The 26,237-nt window shown below is 44.4% G+C and overlaps 1 protein-coding gene across 11 annotated transcripts in view; it reads left to right on the top strand.

Moving 5' to 3' along the window:
- The window catches only part of LOC128928137 (NBPF family member NBPF11-like), a 31,644-nt gene extending 6,730 nt beyond the window's left edge, over positions 1–24,914 (top strand). For 3 of the 11 annotated variants that reach the window (XM_078333667.1, XM_078333666.1, XM_078333668.1), the window contains exons 3-19: positions 174–238; positions 3,789–3,858; positions 7,008–7,214; positions 8,391–8,495; positions 9,063–9,272; positions 10,430–10,534; positions 11,096–11,305; positions 12,762–12,866; positions 13,421–13,630; positions 15,113–15,214; positions 15,775–15,981; positions 17,178–17,279; positions 18,370–18,468; positions 20,713–20,785; positions 21,761–21,921; positions 22,583–22,634; positions 23,149–24,914. In XM_078333667.1, the coding sequence (XP_078189793.1) occupies positions 3,834–3,858; positions 7,008–7,214; positions 8,391–8,495; positions 9,063–9,272; positions 10,430–10,534; positions 11,096–11,305; positions 12,762–12,866; positions 13,421–13,630; positions 15,113–15,214; positions 15,775–15,981; positions 17,178–17,279; positions 18,370–18,468; positions 20,713–20,785; positions 21,761–21,921; positions 22,583–22,634; positions 23,149–23,392 (2,217 nt within the window). In that variant the 5' untranslated portion in view covers positions 174–238; positions 3,789–3,833 and the 3' untranslated portion in view covers positions 23,393–24,914. Of the gene's footprint in view, positions 1–173; positions 239–1,173; positions 1,301–3,788; positions 3,859–6,862; positions 6,909–7,007; positions 7,215–8,390; positions 8,496–9,062; positions 9,273–10,429; positions 10,535–11,095; positions 11,306–12,761; positions 12,867–13,420; positions 13,631–15,112; positions 15,215–15,774; positions 15,982–17,177; positions 17,280–18,369; positions 18,469–20,712; positions 20,786–21,760; positions 21,922–22,582; positions 22,635–23,148 lie in introns of all 11 variants that reach the window. The other 8 variants (XM_078333669.1, XM_078333670.1, XM_078333674.1 and 5 more) reach the window with 5 other exon arrangements.
- Positions 24,915–26,237: the final 1,323 nt, after the last annotated feature.

Raw genomic sequence — 26,237 nt, forward strand, 5'->3', positions numbered from 1 at the left:
AAGACTCAGTGTCTCTAGCAACAGCAGGTCAGAGACAGAAAGCGTCCCAGAGAAGCAGGAAGGATTGTACACCATGGACACGGTGTATGGTTTTATAGTAGTGCCTCTCTCTCTCTCTCTTTCTCTCTCTCTCTCCCTCTCCCTCTCTCCCTCTCCCCCTCCCCCCCCCCCAGATTTCGTGTTCCTGTTAATGGAAAATATCGGTGGTGTAAGTTCCCCTGGATCTCCTCATCTTCATGTAAGTTTGTCTGTTCCCCCATCCCTCCCTTGTTTCCTTCTTTTCCTTCCTTCGTGAGTTTTTTGATCAGGGTCCTGTGAGGCTAAAATCCAGGAATGGCCTGGGAATGCTTTTTCTCTAGAGCTCAGGCCATTTTTCTGAGTTCACTACATGTATTGAAAGAGTTTGTATTCTTGTTCGTGGAGGACTGAGGGCCCTTTTTCTGTGCTGGCTGTCAGCCAGGAGACACTCTGACTTCAAATGCTACCTGCTTTTCTCCTTACCTGTCTTTTCCATCTTTCAACCAATCACAACTCATGGAGTCCTTCTCAGGCGCCTCCCTTCTCTGCCTCCAGGCTCTGCGTTTTTTTCTATCATTTTTGAACACATTTTATTTTTCTTCTTCCCCAACTCTTTTGGTTCTTCCCCTTTCCCCTCATGGCAGCATTCTCCACTTAATCCTTGTTACATCATCCCCAGAAGAATTGGTCAGATATTGCCTGTGTCACAGTCCTGAGCATCTTTAGGAGGGGCTGTCCTTGTGAGCCTGTGCTCCTCTTCACTGTCCTGAGTTCTCACAGTCATGATTGCTTTCAGCTGACCTGGCTGGCTCAGGAGAAAAACCTAAGACTTTGGAGTCCCAGAACCCATCTCTGCTCTCTCTATCTCCAAGAAAGGAAGAAAATAACAGGGATCTTCTTGGAGAAATGGCCCACGTGAGGGCCTGGACTCTCCAGCAGTTAACAGCAGAAGAATCTTTCTGAGGAAGAATGGAAGAGCTGAGAGCCCAGGCCGGGAAAGCAGGGTTGTGTGAAACACTCTTTAATCCTGTGTGCTCCCTGCCCCAATCTAGCAGCTAGTGAATGACAGCTGACTGAGTATAAATGCCCGGACTATAGAACTGTGATAAAGGGTTTGTCCAAGGAAAGGGGCTTTTGCTGTTTTTGTTTTCACAGAGGAAATTGGTATTTCTATTCTAAAGTTTTCTGAAAGTCAGCAGTGAGCTTCTGGAGGGTGAGTTACCTGCTCTGCACAGGGAGGCTGAGGCCAAGGCTTGTGTGTGGGCTCTGCTGTCACCAAGAGGTGAGGGTGCCTGGGAGAGTCTTAGTCTTTCTGGGTTTCAGGTTCCTCATGGGTAAGGTAGGGGCTTATTGTACCTCTCTGAGGTCCCTTCCTACTCTGTTTCTCTGAGTCTCCAAGGAATTGAGATGGTTTTCAGTGCTCCCTGGGACCGTCAGCCGAGACCTGACTGTGTGTGTCTCCTGCAGGAGCCTGAGCTGAGTCTACATCCTGAAATCCCAGAGCTGAGGAAAGAAAGAAAGTCAGCAAGTTTAGGGGATGAGAATAATCCACAAAGGATAAGCCATTGATAGATGAAAACCAAAGAAGGGGAGAATAAGGACAAACTGGGACAGAAGCCTCAGGGGAAATGGGCAATGCCTATGATCACTTAAATTCTCAGGAAGCAGCATGAGCTGAGCAGTGGGGACTGAGAGAGAAACTACTCCACAGGAATCTCCTGCCTCTGGCCAGGGAGAGCCATAGGGTAGATCAGAGCTGGTTTATAGTGAGGGACAGCTTCAACTCCAGGAGGGGGAGGATGCGACCGTGAGCCCCCCTCCCTCAGACCCAGGAGCCTTGACCTCGGGGCTGCCGTAGCAGTGGATGCTCTTCAGGTCACTGTGGGTTCGAGGGAATAACCGTGCTTAGAGAAGGGTTGGAGGTGTTCATTCTTAACACCGAACAGCTCTGCCCTAGGTCAGGTGCCAGAGTAAGTGTCCCTCGCTTGTATGTGAAGCAGTGATACTTTACTATTCTTCTGCACCTTCAGTTGAGGGAAGTTTCTCATAAATATTTATTGAGTATTTAATTTTCTTTATACTGTGCTAAGCACTTGGGATTCAGCTATTTAATGTCTCCAAAGAAAAGCCAGTGAGTGGAAGAACAGAAACATCATTTCAACAAGATACAGTAGTTCTAACCAACTGAGGTGTTGTGGCAGCCCGGAGGCTGAAAGGGTATGTCAAAGGACATTGCTCCTAATGACGGGGGAAGCATAAGAGAACATTTTCAGATTGGCCAGGCCTGGTGGCTAATACCTATAATCCCAGCACTTTGGGAGGCCGAGGCGGGTGGATCAGAAGGTCAAGAGATCGAGACTCTCCTGGTTAACATGGCGAAACCCCATCTCTACTGAAAATACAAAAGCAGTAGCTGGGCATGGTGGTGCGTGCCTGTAGTCCCAGCTACTTGGGAGGCTGAGGCAGGAGAATTGCTTGAACCCAGGAGGTGGAGGTTGCAGTGAGCTGAGATCACACCATTACACTGAAGCCTGGGTAACTAGAGCAAAACTCTGCCTCAAAAAAAAAAAAAAAAATTTCAGAACAGGCTAGCCTTCCTTCAAGCTCCCACAGGAGAGGATCCTGGGGCAGGGACGGTATAGGGCAGGCACCTCTCTAGAGAAGGGGATTTGCAGCATTCTGAGGGAAGGAGAATCCTTAGTAGACACTGGGGACAGAAATGTAGGCGAAAGGGTCGGAGGTTTGTAATCAATTTTATTCAGTCATGGATGAACACTGCTGAGAGACCCCTCTGTGCTGGGCCCTTAGCTGAGAACCATGACCACAGAGGTGAGTAAAATAGGATCCCCGCTTTCACACAATTCTCAGTCTAGTGACTGGTGATTGATGAGAAGTGTAGTCATGGTGGGTTCATTGGAACCAGTGGCCAATGCTGCATGAGATGACCTCAGTGTATGGCCTGGGCCAGTGATCCTGGACTTCAGCCATATTTCAGCATCCTGAGGTACAGTGCACCAATACCTCTGCTCCATGTTGAGTCAAAGCAGTTAACACAGCCAAGGTTTTCAGAAGACACTGATGATATCAGTAGCTATTGACTGTTTCCAGCTGGGCAAACAAAGAAGTAAATTTAATAAGTCTTCTAAATTTGTCCTTGCCATGATGATAAATAACTTTATCTTGATAATGAATGAAATTCTGGCAAATTAATTATAACTTGCCATAATGAGAAATAACTTTATGCTGAATACAGCAGACATACAAGCCCTTGAGGACACATGCCTGAGGATTCTGATGAGGATATTATGTCTAAATATGTACACGTTTGGACCTACAGTCCAGCTTTGAAACAGTGGAAGACCTAGTTTCAAATTCAAGGTTTCTTTGAGTAGAAATTCACTTTACCTCTCTTTGCATGGCAATGGGGCCAATCTTCCCTGAGGTGCCCCTTACAAGAAAAGAAATCATGCTGGTAAGATTCCAGACTTCAGCAGACATGGGTAAGTAAGGAAGTCTTACAAATGTATTCTGGCCACCTAGTGAGAAATAAGAAATTTAGCAAGTTCACTCACATGTAGGACAGTTGTGTGCACTAGATCAGAGGCCCTGCTACATGAAGAATAGAGCCCTAACAAGGGAAAGTATTTCTTCCCGTCCTAGGACATCACTGCCAACTTCAGGGAAGTGGGAACACAACTGCCTGCCTTAGGATATGGGTTACTTTTGTGCCTGGAATGTGTCTGATATCCTGCTACCTGTACCCATTTCAGGGAGCCTTGGGAGGAGCCTGAATCACTGATGGAATTGGACTGTGCATGGAGATGGTTGAGCAAGATGAGGGTAAGTGCAGGGGCATGGCCAGGTCATACTGGGAGACAATGAGCAGCACTGATGGGGACAAAGATAAAGTCAACAGTTTGTGCTTCAGCCAGGCGTGGTGGCTTACGCCTAGAATCCCAGCACTTTGGGAGACCAAGGCGGGTGGATCACGAGGTCAAGAGATCGAGACCATCCTGGTCAACAAGGTGAATCCCCGTCTCTACTAAAACTACAAAAATTAGCTGGGCATGGTGGTGCGCACCTGTAGTTTCAGCTACTCGGGAGGCTGAGGCAGGAGAATTGCTTGAACCCAGGAGGCGGAGGTTGCGGTGGGCCGAGATCGTGACATTGCACTCCAGTCTGGGTAACAACAGCGAAACTCTGTCTCAAAAAAAGAAAAAAAAACAATCAAAAAAGGAATTTGCTTTTAGTAATAAGTATTTTTCTATTTACATGAGAATTTAATCTCAAATCATAAAAATAGTAAGTCCAGGGCATAAAACCTAAACCATAGCTCATAGTTATTCTTTCTTAATGGAGCTATCAGTAAAATCTTCTTCATAAAACATACATTGTGGTTATAAAAAGGCAAAAGTTGACCAGGTGCAGTGGCTCATGCCAGCAGTCCCAGCACTTTGGGAGGCCGAGACGGGTGGATCATGATGTCAGGATATCAAGACCATCTTGGCCAACATGCTGAAACCCTGTCTCTGCTAAAAACACAAAACTTAGCCAGGCATGGTGGCACGTGCCTGTAGTCCCAGCTACTTGGGAGACTGAGGCAGGAGAATCGCTTGAACCCAGGATGCAGAGGTTGCAGTGAACTGAGATTGTACCACTGCATTTCAGCCTGGTGACAGAGCAAGACTGTCTCAAAAAAAGGAAGGAAGAAAAGCAAAATTCTTAGTGAAAATCATAGGTGTACCTTAGAAGAGAGAATTAAATATAGTCAAGGGAAGACCAAGTCTCATAGTTCTCTTGTATATTCCAAAGTTCCAGGGAAATGCCAGGTAACAGAGGATATTTCCCATGCTGTTAAAGCAAGGTTGCAGACACTAATGAATTCTGGGCCCAATACTCTAGGAGGGCACCCCTCTGTCCTGGAAAATGGTACAGGAATGAATACTTTTCCTTTGACTCATTCTGGTTATTCATCCAGGATCACAGACACTAAACAATGGAAATATGGCCAAATTCATGATTTGCTAACTCTCTTCTCAGGTTTCTTATCTGACTCTTAGGATAACAGCATTACTTTGAAGCAGATGATGAAGATACGCTGTCCAAATATGTACACAGTTTTGACCAAAATGCCTGATACAAATTGGTCAACAAACAATGACTGGATGATGATATGAATATTTACTGAATGACAGGGATCCCATGAATAACTGTGGAATAATTGTTGTGATTGCTTTTATTAGCAGTGCTCAAAACTCATCTCTGTGTGACCTTGCAAGTAAGCCACATAACTTTGTGAACCTGCAGCTTCATCAGTTTTAAAATGAAGGAACGGGACAGATTTTCATTCTGCCACGGAATGTCAGGCCTCCCAGACACCAGAACATACATTTACGTAAAGCCTTTGATATATTTCCACGCAGTATCCCTACAGGTAGTTGGAGGATGGTGGGGGCTGCAGAGAGGCACGCTTTCCAATGGGATTGAGGCAGTCCTTCCTTGACTTTTACATGAATGCTGGGCAGCCCAGGGTCACACCCATTGCACCCTCAACTCAGGCAAGCCCAGCAGCCAAACATAGGAGACTTGGGCTACAGAACAGTCTTCCAAATCCCAGGCTCAGAAAACCGAGGTGGAGATGACGGCTGAGAAAGTGAGGGGGTGGTTCAGGGGATCACTCTTCCCTACTCGTTCCTCTCATCTCAAATTCACCTTCCATTGCACAGCAACACTGAGGACCACCAACCACCCCTGACCATCACCTTGATCTTGCCATGTTTGGTTAGTGGGATGCACCCACACATCAGTGGTGTTAGACCAACTCAGAAAAATATCTGTCAAACAGTGTTTTCGTAAGAACCGCTCATGGCCCTGTTATTTTCAATATATGGAAAAAATGAAATGAAAACAACAAAATCATACCAGGTTTCCAAGACTTCCCAAGATAGATGGTCACACATGCTTTCAGGAGATCTCTATAGAAATGGTTTCAATGATGTGACACCTTGAAAAGAGCTCTTCTGGGACTAGAATGACATCTATAAGTGACAAGTATGAGATGTAGTGTTCAGTGACATTAAACAGAATTTAAGGCTGTTTTTTAGAGGAAGCTTTGGACATAGATATGTCACACTGGTCTTAATTGTAATGAAAAGCCTCTACTGCCACAAACATTAGTGTACTGGCAGCTGCCAGTAAGAAAACTAAATCAGCATAACCATGGGATGCAGCAAGAAGAATATTGAGCCAGGAAAGAAAATATTTTTAAGAAATGAGTTACTCATTGACTTTCTAGTGGATACAGAAAAAACTGCAGAAGACTCAGAGGATATCATGGCAGTGTAATAGATTGATATCTTAAACTTGTGGAAAAGCCTTAAATTCTATTTTAACATGTGAGAAGGACTCACATGTTTAACATGACTGACTTCATGAGTAGCATTAAGGAAGTATCACGTGTTGGGAAACTGTTTCTGCCTTGATGATTTTATACACATAAGAGATGAAAAATGAGGCACATGCTTAGATGTATTGGGAATGAGATGGCACTGTGGCATTGTCACAACGGTACACAAATACTGAGAGTGACTTATAGAGTAATGGTCCCCATCTGTTGTGACCTCAGGTGAGACCAGGAGGCCTGTGTTTTAGCAAACCCTGGGCAGTTGGAATGAAGAGCTCCTAAGATTCCATGACACGCCCAGCTTTTAATTCTGTTATTGCAACAGCAGACGGTTACCTGGGACACTGGCCGCTATCTCTCTCACTCTTGTCAGAGTCTGAGCTACAGGCAGCTCCTTCAGTTCTCAGCTCAAGCATTTTCAACCTTGTTTTTGTGGTTAAGGACCTTAGCTAAAGTGCTGTGAGGAGGGATCGAGTTTTTCTCAACAGTAAGTTAAGAATTTGAGTTCCTGACATCCCCCAGTCCTGATGAAACCTATTTGATTTCCAGTTTTTAACCCATCATGTGTTTGCGTTTCTTCTCCCAGTCCCTGGCCCTACCTGTGGTGCCCCAAACGTCGGCATGATATCTCGCAGGACGTGCTCCAGGAAGACCACAGAGGCAAACTTTCCAGATACCATCCGGAATTCCTACTCCCAGCAGGAAGAGACCAAACCAAATATTGGAGCCAGCAAAAATAGACTTCTTCTGAGTCAGGTGGCTTACTTCCTGAACTACCAGCTGAAGACCTACAGTAAGTTCTATAGGTTGACCACCATGAAGGTGATGAAGGATGTCCTGTCTTGTCTCAAGAAACTAACCGTTCTCTTAATCAAAATTAATTTCATCCTTCCCATACTTGTGGAAACTAGCAATGGGTATTTTAACATTTACTTAAAATGGAAGACAGTGGCGAAAGTATTTAGCAACTTTTCCACATCTACAGTAATGTGGGTGCGGGACTGGGGTTAAAATCCCAGCGATTGATTTCTGACACAGGCACCGAACCACCTGTTTTTCTCAGCAAAAGGCTAAATCATGTTTACGGGAATCCTCTCTGTACCATATAAGATGCTACATACAAGTAGCATCCAGTCTGTTGGGCTTAATGTCTGAGGCTACTGAACTTCCATTTGGTTCCGGTTTCTGCTGAGGCCCAGTAGGCAAAGCTGTATTCTGGGACACTGGGAGAAACACAGTGATAGCGCACAGTACCCACTATGAGAGGCTGCAACGGGACCCTGCTCCTAATAGAACCTGTGGTATCTATAAGTGGCACCATCAAGGGCAGGGAGTACCCTGGTACTGGTGCCTCAGCCTCCCAATCAGCTGTGATCTCCGATGGGCACCAGCACACCTGGAAAATTTTTGTATATTTAGTAGAGGCAGGGTTTCACCATGTTGGCCAGGCTGGTGTTGAACTACTGAGGTCAAGTGATCTGCCTGCTTGAGCCTCCTAAAGTGCTGGGATTCCAGGCATGAGCCACCATGCCTGCTCCACAGATTCTTTTTTTCAGTAGAGATTGTTAGAATTCATCCCTTGGTCCAGTCTCCTATATAAATTTCTCTAACAATTCATTGGCAATGATATATGATCAGATAAATCAGTATTGCAACAATGCTTCTGGAAAGTACTTAGGGCAATTTTTGAAGATTTTGGGGACAAAGGTTTAATTTTTTGCACTGACTTAGGTCAGATGATGTGACTTAAGATCTACCAGATGAGGGAGATTTTGTCCCATGGATCTGAAAAGCAGGCTCATCTACTTCTAGGGTGACCTAATCTAGGGACCAGTAGAACATTCCCTTCAGAATATCACATTCTGAAACGGAGAATATTTTACGTCCTTGCGCTATGACGAACACTGTTTTGGTCCTGTGTGAAGTGTGATTTGCTTAATGTGACCTGCTCTTTTGAATTTGTTTACAGGAGATCGAAAAGATGACGATGAAGAACAGAAGGGCAGAGACAGCAAAAATAAACTTCTTATGAGTCAAGTGGCCTACTACCTGGGCTGCCGGCTGAAGACGGAAGGTAAGTTCTCTAGGTTCACTGTCTCGAAAGTGATAACAGTGTCCTGCCTTGTCTCTGAGAGACGATGCACTCTCTTCAGAGTTAATTTCATCCTACCCATACTTCTAGGAATATAGAAATGAGTATTTTGACATTTTGTTAAAATATGTTAACAAACTACTGGAGGACAGAGGCCAAAGTATTGAGCAACATTTCCACATCTGCAGTAAGGCGGGTGTGGGACTAGTGTTAATATCCCAGCAATTGATTCCTGATACAGGCACAGAACCACCTGTATTTCTCAGCAAGAGGCTAATCATGTTTAAAGGAATCCTTCTAACATAGACGATCCTGCAGAACTCATAAGCAAGATAAAGGTAGAAGTGTTAATTTCCTGGTTTCAAGGTGACTGAGTAAAGACAAGTTGACTTTAAAGAGAATGAGAGAGGAGGTAAGAAGAGTAAAAGCAGGGAAAGAACATCTTCAAATCAACAGGCAAGGCTGTCAGTGACATCGCTCAGTCCCGATTAAACCAACTTGATGTCACCAGTTTCTAACCCATCATGCGTTTGGGTTTCTTCTCCCCAGTCCCTGGCTATCTGTGTTCTGCCCCAAATGTCAGTACGGTGGCATCTGGCAGGCCTCCTTCCAGAGAAAACACAGAAGTGAACATTCCAGAAGACATTGAGAAATCCTGCTCCCAGCAGGAAGAAAACAAAGCAAATTTCAGAGCCAGCAAAAATAGACTTCTTCTGAGTCAGGTGGCCTACTTCCTGAACTACCAGCTGAAGACCTACAGTAAGTTCATAGGTTCACCACCACGAAACTGATGAATGATGTCCTGTGTTGTCTTGAGAAACTAACCAGTTTCTTTATCAAAATTAATTTCGTCCTCCTCATACTTGCAGAAAATAGCAATGGGTATTTTAACATTTTGTTAAAGATGGAAGACAGAGGCCAAAGTATTTAGCAGCTTTTCCACCTCTGCAGTAAGGTGGGTGTGGGACTGGGGTTACAATCCCAGCTATTGATCTCTGACACAGGCACAGAATCACCTGTTTTTCTCAGCAAGTAGCTAAATCCAGGTTCACAGGAATCCTCTCTGTACCATATAAGATCCTGCAGACAAGTAGCATCTAGTCTGTTGGTCTAAATGTCTGAGGCTACTGAACTTCCATTCAGTTCTGGTTTCTGCTGAGGCCCAGTAGGCAAAGCTGTGTTCTGGGGACACTGGGGGGAAACACGGTGATGGCACACAGTACCAGCTGTCGGGAACTTAAGGGGTGCCCTGCTCCTAATAGAACCTGTGTTATCTGTAAGTGGGTCCATCAAGAGCAGGGAATACCCTGGTACTGGTGCGGCAGCCTCCCAATCAGCTGGGATCCCCGGTGGGAACCACCACACTTGACTAACTTTTGTATTTTCAGTAGAGGCAGGGTTTCACCTTGTTGGCCAGGCTGGTCTTGAACTCCTGAGGTCAAGGGATCCACCCTCCTGGGCCTCCTAAATTGCTGGGATTCCAGGCTTGAGCCACCATGGTGGCTCCATAGATTGTTTTTTCAGTAAAGGTTGTTAGAATTCATCTCTCGGTCCAGTCTCCTGTATAAATTTCTCTAACCATTCATTGACCATGATATATGATGAGATAAATCAATATTACAGCAGTGCTTCTGGAAAGTATCTAGGGCAATTTTTGTAAGATTTTTGGGGAAAAAGTTTTAATTTTTTGCCTGATTAAGGTCTACCGGATGAGGGAGATTTTATCCCATGGATCAAAAGCAGGCTCATCTACTTCTAGGGCAACTTAGTCTAGGGCCCGTTAGACATTCCTGTCAGAATACCACATTCTTACACTGAGAATATTTTACATCCTTGTGCTATGAGTGGGCACTGATTTGGTCTTGTGTGAAGTGTGATTTGCTTAATGTGACCTGCTCTTCTAAATTTGTTTACAGGAGATCGAAAAGATCACGATGAAGAACAGAAATGCAGAGACAGCAAAAATAAACTTCTTATGAGTCAAGTGGCCTACTACCTGGGCTGCCGGCTGAAGACGGAAGGTAAGTTCTCTAGGTTCACCATCATGAAAGTGATGAACAGTGTCCTGTTTTGTCTCTAAGAAACGATACACTGTCTTCTTGAAAGTTCATTTCATCATGCCCATACTTCCAGGAATGTAGCAATGGGTATTTTAACATTTTGTTAATGATGGAAGACAGAGGCCAAAGCATTTAGCAACTTTTCCACGTCTGCAGTAAGGCGGGTGTGGGACTAGTATTAATATCCCAGCTATTGATTCCCGATACAGGGACAGAACCACCTGTTTTTCTCAGCAAGAAGCCAAATCATGTTTACAGGAATCCTCTCTACCATATAAGATTCTGGAAAACTTATAAGCAAGATAAAGGTAGAAGTGTTTATTTCATAGTTTCAAGGTGACTGAGTAGCTAAGGCAAGTTGAATTTAAGGAGACCAAGAGTGGAGATGAGAAGAGTAAAAGCGGGGAAACAACATCTTCAAATCAATAGGCAGTGCTGTCAGTGACATCCCTCAGTTCCGATTAAAGCAATTTGACGTCACCAGTTTCTAACGCATCGTGTGTTTGGGTTTCTTCTCCCCAGTCCCTGGCTATCTGTGTTCTGCCCCAAACGTCAGCACAGCGGCATCTGGCAAGCCTCCTTCCAGAGAAAACACAGAGGTGAATGTTGCGGAAGGCATTGAGAAATCCTGCTCCCAACAGGAAGAAAACAAACCGACTTTCAGAGCCAGCAAAAATAGACTTCTTCTGAGTCAGGTGGCCTACTTCCTGAACTACCAGCTGAAGACCTACAGTAAGTTCTACAGGTTCACCACCATGAAAGTGATGAATTTGAGAACCTAACCACTTTCTTAATCAAAATTAGTTTCATCCTCTTCATACTTGCAGAAAATAGAAATGAGTATTTTACCATTTTGTTAAAGATGTAAGGCAGAGGCCAAAGTATTTAGCAACTTTTCCATGTCTGCAATAAGGTGGGTGTGGGACTGGGATTAAAATCCCAGCTATTGGCCGGGCGCAGTGGCTCATGTGTATAATCCCAGCACTTTGGGTGGCTGAGGCGGGTGGATCACGAGGTCAAGAGATCGAGACCATCCTGGTCAACAAGGTGAAACACTGTCTCTACTTAAAATACTTAGCCGGGTATAGTGGCGTGCGCCTATAGTCCCAGCTACTCGGGAGGCTGAGGCAGGAGAATTGCTTGAACCCAGGAGATGGAGGTTGCGGTGAGCCGAGTTTGCGCCATTGCGCTCCAGCCTGGGTAACGAGCGAAACTCCATCTTAAAAAAAAAAAAAAAATCCCAGCTATTGATTTCTGACACAGGCACAGAACCACCTGTTTTTCTCAGCAAAGGGTGAAATCATGTTTACAGGAATCCTCTCTACTGTATAAGATTCTGCAGACCAGTAGCATCTAGTCTGTTGGTCTAAATGTCTGAGGCTAGTGAATTTCTACTTGGTTCTGGTTTCTGCTGAGCCCCAGTAGGCAAAGGTGTGTTCTGGGACACCAGGGGAACATAGTGATAGCACATGGTACCTCCTGTGAGGAGCTTGAAGGGGACCCTGCTCCTAATAGAACCTGTAGTATCTGTAAGTGGCACCATCAAGAACAGGGAGTACCCTGGTACTGGTGCCTCAGCCTCCCAATTAGCTGGGATCCCTGGTGGGCACCAAAGCACCTGGCTAATTTTTGTGTTTTTAGCAGAGGCGGTGTTTCACCATGTTGGCCAGGCTGGTCTTCAACTGAGGTCAAGTGATGTGCCCGTCTGGGCCTCCTAAAATGCTGGAATTCCAGGCAGGAGACACCGGGCTGCCTCCACAGATTATTTTTAAGTAAAGGTTGTTAGAATTCATCCTTGGTCCTGTCTCCTATTATAAATTTCCCTAACCCTTCATTGAGCATGATATGTGATGATATAAATCAGTATTGCAGCAATGCTTCTGGAAAGTGGTTAGGGCAATTTTTGAAGATTTTGGGGACAAAGTTTTAATTATTTGCACTGACTTAGGTCAGAGGATATGTGATTAAGATCTACCAGATGAGGGAGACTTTGTCCCATGGATCTGAAAAGCAGGCTCATCTGCTTCTCAGGTGATTTAACCTAGGGCCTGTTAGAACATTTTCATCAGAATATCACATTCTTACACTGAGAATATTTTACATCCTTGTGCTATGACTGAACACTGATTTGGTCTTGGGTGAAGTGTGATTTGCATAATGTGACCTGCTCTTCTGAATTTGTTTACAGGAGATCGAAAAGATCACAATGAAGAACAGAAATGCAGAGACAGCAAAAATAAACTTCTTATGAGTCAAGTGGCCTACTACCTGGGCTGCCGGCTGAAGACGGAAGGTAAGTTCTCTGGGTTCACTGTCTCGAAAGTGATGAACTGTCTTGTCTATGAGAAATGATACATTCACTTCTTCAAAGTTAATTTCATCCTTCCCATACTTGTAGGAAAATAGCAAAGGGTATTTTAACATTTTGTTAAAGATGGAAGACAGAGGCCAAAGTATTTAGCAACTTTTCCACATCTGCAGTAAGGCGGGTGTGGGACTAGGGTTAATATCCCAGCTATTGATTCCTGACACAGGCACAGAACCACCTGTTTTTCTCAGCAAGAGGGTAAATCATGTTTACAGGAATCCTCTCTAGCATATAAGATCCTGCAAAACGTAGAAGCAAGATAAAGGTAGAAATGTTCATGTCCTGGCTTCAAGGTGACTGAGTAGCTAAGACAAGTTGACTTTAAGGAGATCAAGAGTGGACATAAGAAGAGTAAAAGTGGGGAAACAACGTCTTCAAATCAATAGGCAGTGCTGTCAGTGACATCCCTCAGTCCCGATTAAAGCAATTTGACGTCACCAGTTTCTAACGCATCGTGTGTTTGGGTTTCTTCTCCCCAGTCCCTGGCTATCTGTGTTCTGCCCCAAACGTCAACACGGTGGCATCAGGCAAGCCTCCTTCCAGAGAAAACACAGAGGTGAACGTTGCAGAAGGCATTGAGATATCCTGCTCCCGGCAGGAAGAAAACAAACCGACTTTCAGAGCCAGCAGAAATAGACTTCTTCTGAGTCAGGTGGCCTACTTCCTGAACTACCAGCTGAAGACCTACAGTAAGTTCTATAGGTTCACCACCACGAAAGTGATGAATAATGTCCTGTCTTGTTTTGATAAACTAACCTCTTTCTTTGTCAAAATTAATTTCTCCTTCTTATACTTGTAGGAAATAGAAATGGTTATTTTAGTATTTTGTTAAAGATGGAAGGCAGAGGCCAAAGTATCTAGCAACTTTTCCACGTCTACAGTAACATGGTTGTTGGACTGGGGTTACAATCCCTGCTATTGATCTCTGACACAGGCACAGAACCACCTGTTTTTTTCAGCAAATGGCTAAATCATGTTTACAGGAATCCTCCCTGTACCATATAAGATCCTGCAGACAAGTAGCATCTAGTCTTTTGGTCTACGTGTCTAAGGGTACTGAACTTCGATTTGGTTCCAGTTTCTGCTGAGGCCCAGTAAGCAAAGCTGTGTTCTGGGAACACTGGGGGAAACACAGTGATAGCACACAGTACCTCCTGTGAGGAGCTCGAGGAGGACCCTGCTCCTAATAGAACCTGTGGTATCTGTAAGTGGCACCCACCATCAAGAGCAGGGAGTACCCTGCTGCTGGTGCCTCAGCCTCTCCATTAGCTGGGATTTCTGGTGGGCACCAAAGCACCCGGCTTATTTTTTTACTTTTAGTAGAGGCGGGGTTTCACCATGTTGGCCAGGCTGGTCTTGAAGTCTTGAGGTCAAGTGATCTGCCCTTCTGGGCCTCCTAAAAGGCTGGAATTCCAGTCATGAGACACTGGGCTGGCTCCACAGATTCTTTTTTAAGTAAAGGTTGTTAGAATTCATGCCTTGGTCCAGTGTCCTATATAAATTTCTCTAAGTATTCATTGACCATGATATATGCTGAGATAAATTGGTATTGCCGCAATGCTTCTGGAAAGCAGTTATTGCAATTTTTGAAGACTTTGGGGAAAAACAGTTTTAATTATTTGCACTGACGTAGGTCAGAGAATATGTGATAAAGATGGACGAGATCAGGGAGATTTTGTTTCACGGATCTGAAAAGCAGGCTCATTTACTTCTGAGGCGACTTAATCTAGGGACCAGTAGAAAATTCCTGTCAGAATATTACATTCTTACACTGAGAATATTTTACGTCCTTGCGCTATGACGGAACACAGGTTTTTTTTTTCCTCTGAGACGGAGTTTTGCTCTTGTTACCCAGGCTGGAGTGCAATGGCGCGATCTCGGCTCACCGCAACCTCCGCCTCCTGGGTTCAGGTAATTCTCCTGCCTCAGCCTCCTGAGCTGGGATTACAGGCACGCGCCACCATGCCCAGCTAATTTTTTGTATTTTTAGTATAGACGGGGTTTCACCATGTTGACCAAGATGGTCTCAATCTCTTGACCTCGTGATCCACCCGCCTCAGCCTCCCAAAGTGCTGGGATTACAGGCGTGAGCCATCACACCCGGCACTGATTTGGTTTTGTGTGAAGTGTGATTTCCTTAATGTGACCTGCTCTTCTGAATTTGTTTACAGGAGATCGAAAAGATCACGATGAACAGAAAGGCAGAGACAGCAAAAATAAACTTCTTAGGAGTCAAGTGGCCTACTACCTGGGCTGCCGGCTGAAGACGGAAGGTAAGTTCTCTAGGTTCACTGTCACGAAAGTGCTGAACAATGTTCTGTCTTCTTTCTGAGAAATGATACACTCTCTTCAGAGTTAATTTCATCCTTCCCATACTTCTAGGAAAATAGCAATGGGTATTTTAACATTTTGTTAAAGATGGAAGACAGAGGCCAAAGCATTTAGCAACTTTTCCACGTCTGCAGTAAGGCGGGTGTGGGACTAGGGTTAATATCCCAGCTATTGATTCCCGACACAGGCACAGAACCACCTGTTTTTCTCAGCAAGAAGCTAAATCATATTTATAGGAATCCTCTCTGTATCATATAAGATCCTGCAGAACTCATAAGCAAGATAAAGGTAGAAGTGTTTATGTCCTGGCTTCAAGGTGACTAAGTAGCTAAGACAAGTTGACTTTAATGAGATCAAGAGTGGAGATGAGAAGAGTAAAAGCGGGGAAACAACATCTTCAAATCGATAGCCAGTGATGTCAGTGACATCCCTCAGTTCCAATTAAAGCAATTTGAAGTCACCAGTTTCTAACGCATCATGTGTTTGGGTTTCTTCTCCCCAGTCCCTGGCTATCTGTGTTCTTCCCGAAACATCAGCAAGGTGACATCTGGCAGGCCTTTTTCCAGAAGAAACACTGAGTTGAACATTCCGGAAGGCATTGAGAAATCCTGGTCCCAGCAGGAAGATAAACCGAATATCGGAGGCAGCAAAAATAGACTTCTTATGAGTCAGGTGGACTACTCCCTGAACTGTCGGCCGAAGACATGCAGTAAGTTCTATAGGCTGACCACCACGAAAGTTATGAATGATGTCCTGTCTTGTCTCGAGAAACTAACCACTCTCTTCATCAAAATTAATTTATTTCATCCTTCCCATTCTTGTAGAAAATAGCAATGGGTATTTTTAACATTTAGTTAAAATGGAAGACAGACACCAAAATATTTAGCAGCATTTCCACATCTGCAGTAAGGTGGGTGTGGGACTATGGGACTGTGGGACTGGGGTTCCAATCACAGCTATTGATTCCTGACTCAGGCACAGAACCACCTGTTTTTCTCAGCAAGAGGCTAAATCCATGTTTACAGGAATCCTCTCTGTACCGTGTAAGATTTTACAGACAAATAGCATCTAGTCTGCTGGTCTAAATGTCTGAGGCTATTGAACTTCCATGCAGTTTCGGTTTCTGATAAAGGTCCAGTAGGCAAAGCTGTGTTCTGCGTACCCTGGGGGAAACGCGGTGATAGACAGTACCCACTGTGAGGAGCTTAAAGGGGACCCTGCTCCTAATAGAACCTATGCTTTCTGTAAGTGGCACCATCAAGAGCAGGGAGTACCGAGGTATTGGTGCCTCAGCCAGCCAATTAGCTGGGATCCCCGGTGGGCACCACCACATCTTGCTAATTTTTGTGTTTTATGTAGAGGCAAGGTTTCACCACGTTGGCCAGGCTGGTCTTGAACTCCTGAGGTCAGGTGATCTGCGTGCCTGGGCCTCCTAAGTTGCTTGGATTCCAGATATGAGCCACCATGCTGGCTCCACAGATTCTTTTTCAGTAAAGGTTGATAAATTCATCCGTCGGTCCGGTCTCCTATATAAATTTCTCTAACCATTCATTGGCCATGATATATGATGAGATAACTAGTATTGAAGCAACCCTTCTGGAAAGTAGTTAGGGCAATTTTTGAAGGTTTGGGGAGGAAAAGTTTTAATTGGTTGCACTGACTTAGGTCAGAGGACACATGATTAATATCTACCAGATGAGAGAGGTTTTGTTCCATGGGTCTTAAAAGCAGGCTCACCTACTCCTCAGGTGACTTAATCTAGGGTCCAATAGAACATTCCAGTCAGAATATCACATTTATACACTGAGAATATTTTATGTCCTTGTGCTGTGACTGGACACTGATTTGGTCTTGTGTGAAGTGTGATGTGTTCAATGTGAGCTGCTCTTCTAAATTTGTTTACAGAAGATCGACAAGATTGTGAAATACAGAAATACAGAGAAAGCAAAAATAAAGTTCTTATGAGGCAAGCGGCCTACTATATGCGCTGCCGGCTGAAGATTGAAGGTAAGGAAGTTCTATAGGTTCATCATCATCATGAAAGTGCTGAACGATCTTCTGTCTTTTCTCTGAGAAACTGAACACTCTCTTCATCAGAATTTATTGAATTTTTCCCATACTTCTAGGCAAATATAAATGGGTACCTTAGCATTTTATTAAAAATAGATCCGTCGGTCCAGTCTCTTCTGTAAATTTCTCTAACCATTTGCTGACCATCACATATGATGAGATAAATCAGTATTGCTGCAATGTTGTCCCGCAGTCAAGTGGCCTCTAGTCTGTTGTTCTAAATGTCTGTGGCTGCTGAACTTCCATTCGGTTCCGGTTTCTGCTGAGGCCCAGTAGGCAAAGCAGTGTTCTGGGGACACTGGGGTAAACACGGTGATAACACACAGTACCTGCTGTGGGGAACTTAAAGAGGACTCTGCTCCTTATACAACCTGTGGTATCGGTAAGTGGCACCATCAAGAGCAGGGAGTACTTTTGTATTCGTGACTCGGCCTGTTAGCTGGGATCCCCGGTGGACACCATCACACGGCTAGTTTTTGTATTTTTAGTAGAGGTGGGTTTTCACCATGTTGGCCAGGCTGGTCTTGACTTCCTGAGGTCAAGTGATCTCCCTTCCTGGGCCTCCTAAATTGCTCCAATTCCAGGCATGCGTCACTGTGCTGGCTCCACAGATTCTTTTCTATGTAAAGCTTGTTAGAATTCATCCGTCAGTCCATTCTCCTCTATAAATTTCTCTAACCATCATATATGACGAGATAAATCAGTATTACTGCAATGCTTCTGGAAAGTAGTTAGGGCAATTTTTGAAGATTTTGGGGACAAAGTTTTAATTGTTTGTGCTGACTTAGGTGAGAGGATACGTGATTAAGATCTAGCAGATAAGGGAGATTTTGTCCCATGGATCTGAAAAGCAGGCTCATCTACTTCTAGGGTGACCTAATCTAGGGACCAGTAGAAATTCTCTTCAGAATATCACATTCTGAAACGGAGAATATTTTTCATCCTTGTTCTATAACTAGACACTGATTTGGTCTTGTGTGAAGTGCGATTTGCTTAATGTGACCTGCTCTTCTGAATTTGTTTACAGAAGATCGGAGACGTCACGGGGAGGAACAGAAGTACAGAGACAGCAAAAATAAACTTCTTATGAGTCAAGACTACCCGGGCTGCAGGCTGAAGACGGAAAGTAAGCTTCATAGGTTCACCGTCACCAAAGTGCTGAACAATGTTCTGTGTTTCCTGTGAGAAACTAAAGGCTCTGTTCATCAGAATTAATTTCATTTTTACCATACATCTAGGAAAATATAAATGGGTATTTTAACATTTTCTTAAAGGTGGACGAGAGAGGCCAAAGTTATGTAGCAACTTTTCCACATCTGCAGTAAGGTGGGTGTGGGACTGAGGGTAAAGTCTCAGCTGTTGATTTCTGACAAAGGCACAGAGCCACCTGTTTTTCTCAGGAAGAGGCTAAATCATGTTCACAGGAATCCTCTCTGTACCACCTAAGATCCCGCAGACAAGTAGCATCTAGTCTGTTGTTCTAAATGTCTGAGGCTGCTGAACTTCATTCGGTTCCGGTTTCTGCTGAGGCTCAGTAGGGAAAGCTCTGTTCTGGGGGACATGCGATGGTAGCACACTATACCCGCTACAGGGAGCTTAAAGAGGACTCTGCTCCTTACATACCCTGTGGTATCTGTAAGTGGCATCATCAAGAGCAGAGATTACTCTGGTCAGAGGGACGTCCTGCTGTCTTTGCAGAGGCTCTCATTGGTAAAGAGGAAGAATGATGGCACCCATGACTTTGTGAAGGCAGCAGTGCATAGAGGAGGGACCCTGGGCCAGTCTCCTGAGCTCCCTCCAAGTTGCTTCTTTTGTTTGTTACTCAGTTTTGTCATCTGTTCATAGGATACTATAATAATGCCTACCTCTGTCAATTGCTGCACTGAATTAGATGGCCTATTTCTTGTAACTCTCCCGGGACAGTTGTTGGCACAGAGTAAACACTGTCTATTAGTTTCTTTTTTTTTTGAGTTGGAGTTTTGCTGTTGTTTCCCAGACTGGAGTGCAATGGCATGATCTCGGCTCACCGCAACCTTTGCCTTCTGGGTTCAAGCAATTCTCCTGCCTCAGCCTCCCGAGTAGCTGGGACTACAGGCGCGTACCACCATGCCCAGCTAATTTTTGTATTTTTAGTAGAGACGGGGTTTCACCTTGTTGACCAAGATGGTCTCGATCTCTTGACCTCATGATCCACCCGCCTCGGCCTTCCGCAGTGCTGGGATTATAGGCGTGAGCCACCACGCCCGGCCAACACTGCCTGTTAGTTCTTCATTCTACTGTGTCTAGCATAAGGGAAACTTTATTAGTCTTGGTGCATATTTCTTTTATGGCCTTAGGAGAGGCTCCAGACCTCCATAATTCCACAATGACAGTTTTATCAGTGGTGTTTTCTTCCATGAAACATATGTGGCCATAACATGACTAGGACTTTCTGAATGAGAACACAGATGGGAAACCCATGGATTTGGAGGTCACCGTATTGCAAATGTCCCTCCTTTTGTGATGGATTGTGGTCTTTGGAACAGGAGGCAGCATCTGTCCAGTTGTAAAGGACAGGAAGGAAGCTGTGGCAGGAGGGCAGTTGTTGGAGTGGAAAGAGCTCTGGACTAAGAATGAAGGTCCCAGGCTGTATCTTCAGCAGTGTTCTTAGGAACTGTCAGGGAGCAATTGATTTCTTCTTCCTGACTTTCTCTGCCTCCATCTGCAAAGGCAGGTAAATTTCTCTCTCCCCATCTGCAAAGGCAGACATCTTGCAGTGTCTGAAGCATTCAAATGTGTGAGCACTTATGACCGCTTATCACAATGAGATAAAGCCCCTCGCTGTGTGGTGTTGGAGAAAGCACTTGATGTGTGGGCATTTGGTGGTAGGAAGTGGTTCAGATAGGAGCATTCCCCATGGAGAGAATGTCCCTGAATAACATAGCAGAAGCCACTTGGAGGGCCTGTGAAGTCACCTGATGTGCAGAGGATTGTGGGACAAGTTTGTTTATCCTCTCCTAAGAGAAAGAAATAGGTTGTAAATATGAGCTGTGATGGGACGCCAAGCCTGTCCCTGGGAATCAGATCTGTGTCGGGATGGCGGGGACAGCTGCCAAAGTCCAGAGAGAGGCTGCACAAGCCTCCAGTGATGTGGGAGCAGAAGGTCTTTTCAACATTCGACCTCATCTTGATGGTGAGCCTCCTGAGCCGAAATGCATTGCCTCGTGGATCAGGAAACCATGCCAGGGCATTTTGTTAAAGAGAAAACATGAGAGCTTTCAGTAGAACAGGGACCCATACACAGATGTTCATGTCCCTGCGCACATTGGGCTGACTGTCCCTGCAGAGTGTGAAATGGGAAATAACTGAACGAACACATCTGTACTTGCAGAAAACGACAAAGACGAGGATGAAGATGTTCATGTCATGGAGGCTGAGAACATCCAGGAATCACGTGCCCCCAGGTAACACTGAAGAAGCCGGAGCAAGTAATGGGTGGTAAAGTATGGAAAAGGTCTAGAAGCACACCCTCTCTGGCGTCTCCCATGGGCCAAAAGCCTGTATTCCCTTGGCCACAATATGTTCAATTCAACCCAACTTTGACACAGGATGTGGCAGCTGTTGTGGTTCTTTGTATGTGCTGAGTACCGTGTCTGAATTATGCAGGGATAACTGAGTCTTTTTTCTTCTCGGCTCCTTTCTGCCCAGTGTAAGGAATACCAGCTGCTGTCTTTCTCTCTGGTTCCCATGGCAGCCACGCTGTGTTGCAGAGAGGACAATGTTGTGGGTGATTTGTGGCACGTGTATAGATTTTAATTTCTGACTCCTCCCTAGATGGGAACCTGCAATCAGATGAGCCAGGTGAACTCAGCAAACAGGGATTTCCTGGTTTTGCCTGTTCTCCCCACTGTGTTTAAACCCAGGGAGAGACACATATATGCTTTCTGCCCATTTGTTGTGAGTGTGTTTGCTAGGATTTGTGAAGAGAAGAAATTTACAACATAGACATATTATATCAAAATACTGGAAAAAGGAGGCCCTTAATACACCAGATCTGGGTGTCTGAAGTGCCTCAAGAGCTGTATCCACTTGAATGCCGCATGTAAAATTCAACACAACTTACGTGAGGTGGTTGAAGCCCCGTGTTAGTTCTCGTGCTGCAAGTCGTGATGAGAGTTTACAGGGAGAGTCTGTGTGGCCTGCAGTGGCTCATCTGTGGCACATGCACTGAGCACATGCTGCTCATTTGTGCTCTGTCCCCAGGGTAGTCGCCCTCCACCCTGCATTTAGAAGCGATAGTTTTTTTTCTCTTGAAGGAAAAATGCCTTTGCTTTCTGTGACCACTCCATTCTGACTTCCATCAGATCAGCTGGGAGACTTTGTTGTCTAATCCATGTTGGTTTAATCTTCTGTCATCCCTGTCCTGCCTGGCTCATCAGGAATCTGCAGGAGTCTGTGGAGGAGGAAGCCCCCCAGGAGTCCTGGGATGAAGATTATTCGACTCTCTCAATTCCTCCTGGCACATTTGCCTTCAATGAGCTTTACAGGACCAACTTGCACTCAGAGGAACAGCAGGTCAACTTGGCTCATGACATAGACAGTGAGTACTCTGTTGTGAAAATGGTAAAGCTCCACTTTGTGTCCCAGATAGACCCCATAGTCTTTGTGCATTGCTCCCCTGGCCGCGCTGAGAGTTGTCATCACTGTGGGCTGAACCTATTCATCAGTGCAGATTTCAGTCACTCCGGATTCCAGTCTGAAGCACGGGCATGGGGTGGGTCAGTGAGCTTTGCTCTCTCTCTAGTCTCAGTCCATGCCCGTGGCACCCTGGACCAACTGTCAGGACGTTGAAACCCAAGGCAGCTGTTGCAAACTCACACCAAGCTATGCAGCACATGCCCATGAGTTGTCTGTCAATCTGAATTAAATGTCTCTTGCCAGCTACCAAGTTCCTCATGAGTTTTGTTTCACAAGCATGTCTGTGAGATTCTTTCCTGTTTGTACAAACTTGGCATAACTTTTTGTACAAACTTGGGATAAAGGGATAATGGTCTACCAGAATAGGGACGTTTCACCATTGGTTCTGAGACACAAACCAAGGAATCTCTATCATGATTGGCCTTGAGACCTCCTGAAGTCTCTCTCTCACGTTATCCTGTTCTCAAGCTGAGGAGTCTGAGGTCCCTGTGCAGGGATTAGACAGTGGACTGTTATGGGTGTAGGGCAATGGCTAACTTTGTCCCTATCTGAATTTATTGCAGAGATTAAAAAGGACCGAGAAGAGGAAGAAGACCAAGGCCCACTGTGCCCCAGGTAACTTTGAGCAACTGTGAACAGCTAATTTTGTGTTGACACCTGGAGACGCCAGGTCCACGGAAAACAGAGTGGGCTGACAATATCGATACCATCTTTTCAATGAAGCCTGAAGTATTCCTCCAAACGTCGCTGTTGGTTTTCATTGCAGTAGATACTTAGGTTTCCTTCCCATTTACTAACTGCTGTAGGTTGACCATACTTGTTTTTATGATCAGTGTACGCTGTGTGTCCTGAGGGTACTGACTCAGAGTGTCCTTTTACTCCCTCATCAGTGAGTCACCTGGACGGTTCACTGAGCTTACTTTCTCTCTCTCTCTCTCTCTCTCTCTCTTTTATTCTTTTCTCCCCTACTCTTGTCCATCCCAGCATAAGGCAATAGTTTGTTACGTCATTAGTAGATCTATGTTTTTTCTGTATCAACCACTTTCTTGTGCTACCCATGAAATCTAGTTGGGGCTCTGCGGTGTCTTATTTTTTCTGACTTATTCTTTGGTTTTTCCTCCTTTTTTAGGCTCAGCATGGAGCTGGTGGAAGCAGAAGAGCCTGAAGTCTTCTGGTACTCACTGGATATATTGTATTCAACATATACAGCTTATCTTGAGTTTTATTACACATGCCAGGCTTATACATATGCCATTTTTTTATATGCAGAAGAGCATGTTTGCTTGACTTTGGACATGGACAGTAGGTTTCTTACTATGACGGTGGTAGGACTCCACCTGGTCTCCCGGATAGGGGTCATATTCCCACACTAAGACAACGTGTCACACGGGACTCTTGCCAGTGCAGAGTATGAACCACACCATGTTCTTTCTGAAAACACTTAGCCCGAGTTTCATAGCCTGAGGTAATCTCCAGACAACTTCAGAATGTAGAACAGTGAGCGGCACAACTGACCTGTCTCCTTCAGACAGCCCATGTCACCACAAATCACACAACTGAAAGGAGAAGAGACATTTTGGGCTGAAAAAGAGTAAAAGGAGAATGTAGCTACATTTCTTTAGTTCTTTTGAACCCAAAGTGTCTCCTCACCTTTTTGTTGTTGTCGATGATGGTGGGGACATGGGCTTGTTTCTAGAGGACAGGTCAGCTGTCCGGCTCAATGGTCTGTACCCTAAAGTTGTCTGAAAATGTCCTCATGCTTAAATTCAGCCTAAGTGTTTTTCCGGGAACACTGCAGGGTCAGTGCTACCTCACCCATCTGCAGGTAGAGAAGGTCCCGTGTGTCTGCCACCATGATCGTGATACCAGGACTTTTCCACCATTTGTCTATCACCATGATCGTGACGCCAGATCTGTACCTTTCAGAGACACCTTATTTATGCGGATATATATATTTATTCAGAGACACCTTATTTATGTGGATATATATATTTATTCAGAGACACCTTATTTATACGGATATATGTATTTAGAGACACCTTATTTATACAGATATATATATATTTATACGAAAGTAATTGGAAAAATGGTTTTTAAAAGTATTAATATCCTGTATTCAAATGATCATCCCTCAACATTTTATTCATTAATCATCCCTGGCTGTGTCAATTATTGTATTTACATCTCTACACTGGAAATTTTTCATTATTACTGTATCTTTGCTTTTGCTGGTTTCTGTTGTTGAACCAAAAAAATTCCCTGCCTGCATTTCAATTTTTGCCAAAGTTAATTTTAATCTGTATAATGAAAATATTTTTTCTTTAAGATAAGACTGTGAGCACATAAGGCCACAGCAAAACAGAGCCTTTGTTTGCTAATTTTTAAGCCTTTGTTAATTTCTGGCTGACGAGAGAGGTAGTTTATTTAATTAGCTGGTAATATCTATTTAAGTGAACAGCCAGAGAAATGTCTATCAGACTAAGGATGTGCAAAGCCCAGACCGTTCTCTTTGAGTTTTTTAAACTATTTCAGAAGAGAAGGGAATAGGCAGATTCCACATATGTGGACAGGAAGGAGAATACGCTAAAAGACACAAACAACCGTTGCCCAAAACAGAATAGAAAATCCATTAAAATGCATGAAATATTTTCTCATGAAATGTAATCTCTCTAAACTTAGCCATTATATGAAAGTCAATTCTTAATATGCCACACTGCATTGACTGTTGACGTTCATAAGAATTCATTTCCATGTTTGTTATTTGAAAAAGCAAAAGGACTGTAATCCTTTCTTTTCTTTGCCATGATCATTTTAAGATTGAGGATTTTTTTCCAAAATAAAATTAAAGATTTTAAAGATTGAAAATTGACATTAAAATTTATCTTCTCAAAGCAATGATGTGTAACGCAGACTGTCTTATTCCTGTTTGTAGTGTAAGTGTCAGGTGCTCATTTAACCATTCTTTAAATGTTTCAAATTACTGGGAACAAACCACTTTCCAGGGTGGTTTGTTTCTTTTGTTTTTGTTTTTTTTGTTTTGTTTAGTTTCCTTTTTTCTTTATTTTACTTTAAGTTCTGGGTTACATGTACAGATCTTGCAGGATTGTTACACAGGTATGAGCATGCCATCTTGGTTTGCTGCCTCCCCCCGGCCCCGAGTCACCTACATTAGTTATTTCTTCTAATGCTATCCCTCCCCAATCCCCCCACCCCCTGCTATCCCTCCTCTAGCTCCCCCACCGCCTGACAGGCCCCAGTGTGTGATGTTCCCCTCCCTGTGTCTGTGTGTTCTCATTGTTCAACACCCACTTATGAGTGAGAACCTGTGGTGTTTGCTTTTCTGTTCCTATGTCAGTGTGCTGAGAATAATGGTTTCCAGTTTCATCCATGTCCCTTTAAAGGACATGAACTCATCGTTTTTTGATGGCTGCATAGTATTCCATGGTGTATATGTGCCACATTTTCTTTATCCAGTCTATCACTGATGGGCATTTGGGCTGGTTCCAAGTCTTTGCTCTTGTGAATAGTGCTGCATACACATACATGTGCATGTGTCTTTATAATAGAATGATTTACGATCCTTCGGGTATATACACACTAATGGGATTGCTGGGTCAAATGGTATTTCTATCAGATATTTATTTCTTTATTTTTTTTGAGACGGAGTCTTGCTCTGTCAACCAGGCTGGAGTACAGTGGCACTGTCTCGGCTCACTGCAACCTCCTCCTCCCGGGTTCAAGCAATCCTCCTGTCTCAGCCTCTGGAGTAGCTGGGATTACAGGCACCTGCCACCATGCCTGGCTAATTTTTGTATTTTTAGTAGAGACAAGGTTTCACCACGTTGGCTAGGCTGCTCTCAAACTCCTGACTTCAGGTGATCCACCCGCCTTGGCTGCCCAAAGTGCTAGGATTACAGGCATGAGTCAACGTGCCCAGCCTGGATGAACTCTTTAGAGATGAAGAACTGAGACTGGGTGTGGTGGCTCACACCTGTAATCCTAGCACTTTGGAAGGCCGAGGTGGGCGGATCACTTGAGGTCAGGAGTTAAAGACCAGCCTGGCCAAAGTGGCAAAAACTCCATCTCTACTAAAAATACAAAAATTAGCCAGGTGTGGCGGCAGGCACCTGTAATCCCAGCTACTTGGGAGGCTAAGGCACGAGAATCTCTTGAACCCAGGAGGCGGAGGTTGCAGTGAGCAGAGATCACACCATTGCA

This window comes from Callithrix jacchus, chromosome 8, assembly GCF_049354715.1.
Source record: "Callithrix jacchus isolate 240 chromosome 8, calJac240_pri, whole genome shotgun sequence".
Lineage (NCBI taxonomy): Eukaryota > Metazoa > Chordata > Mammalia > Primates > Cebidae > Callithrix > Callithrix jacchus.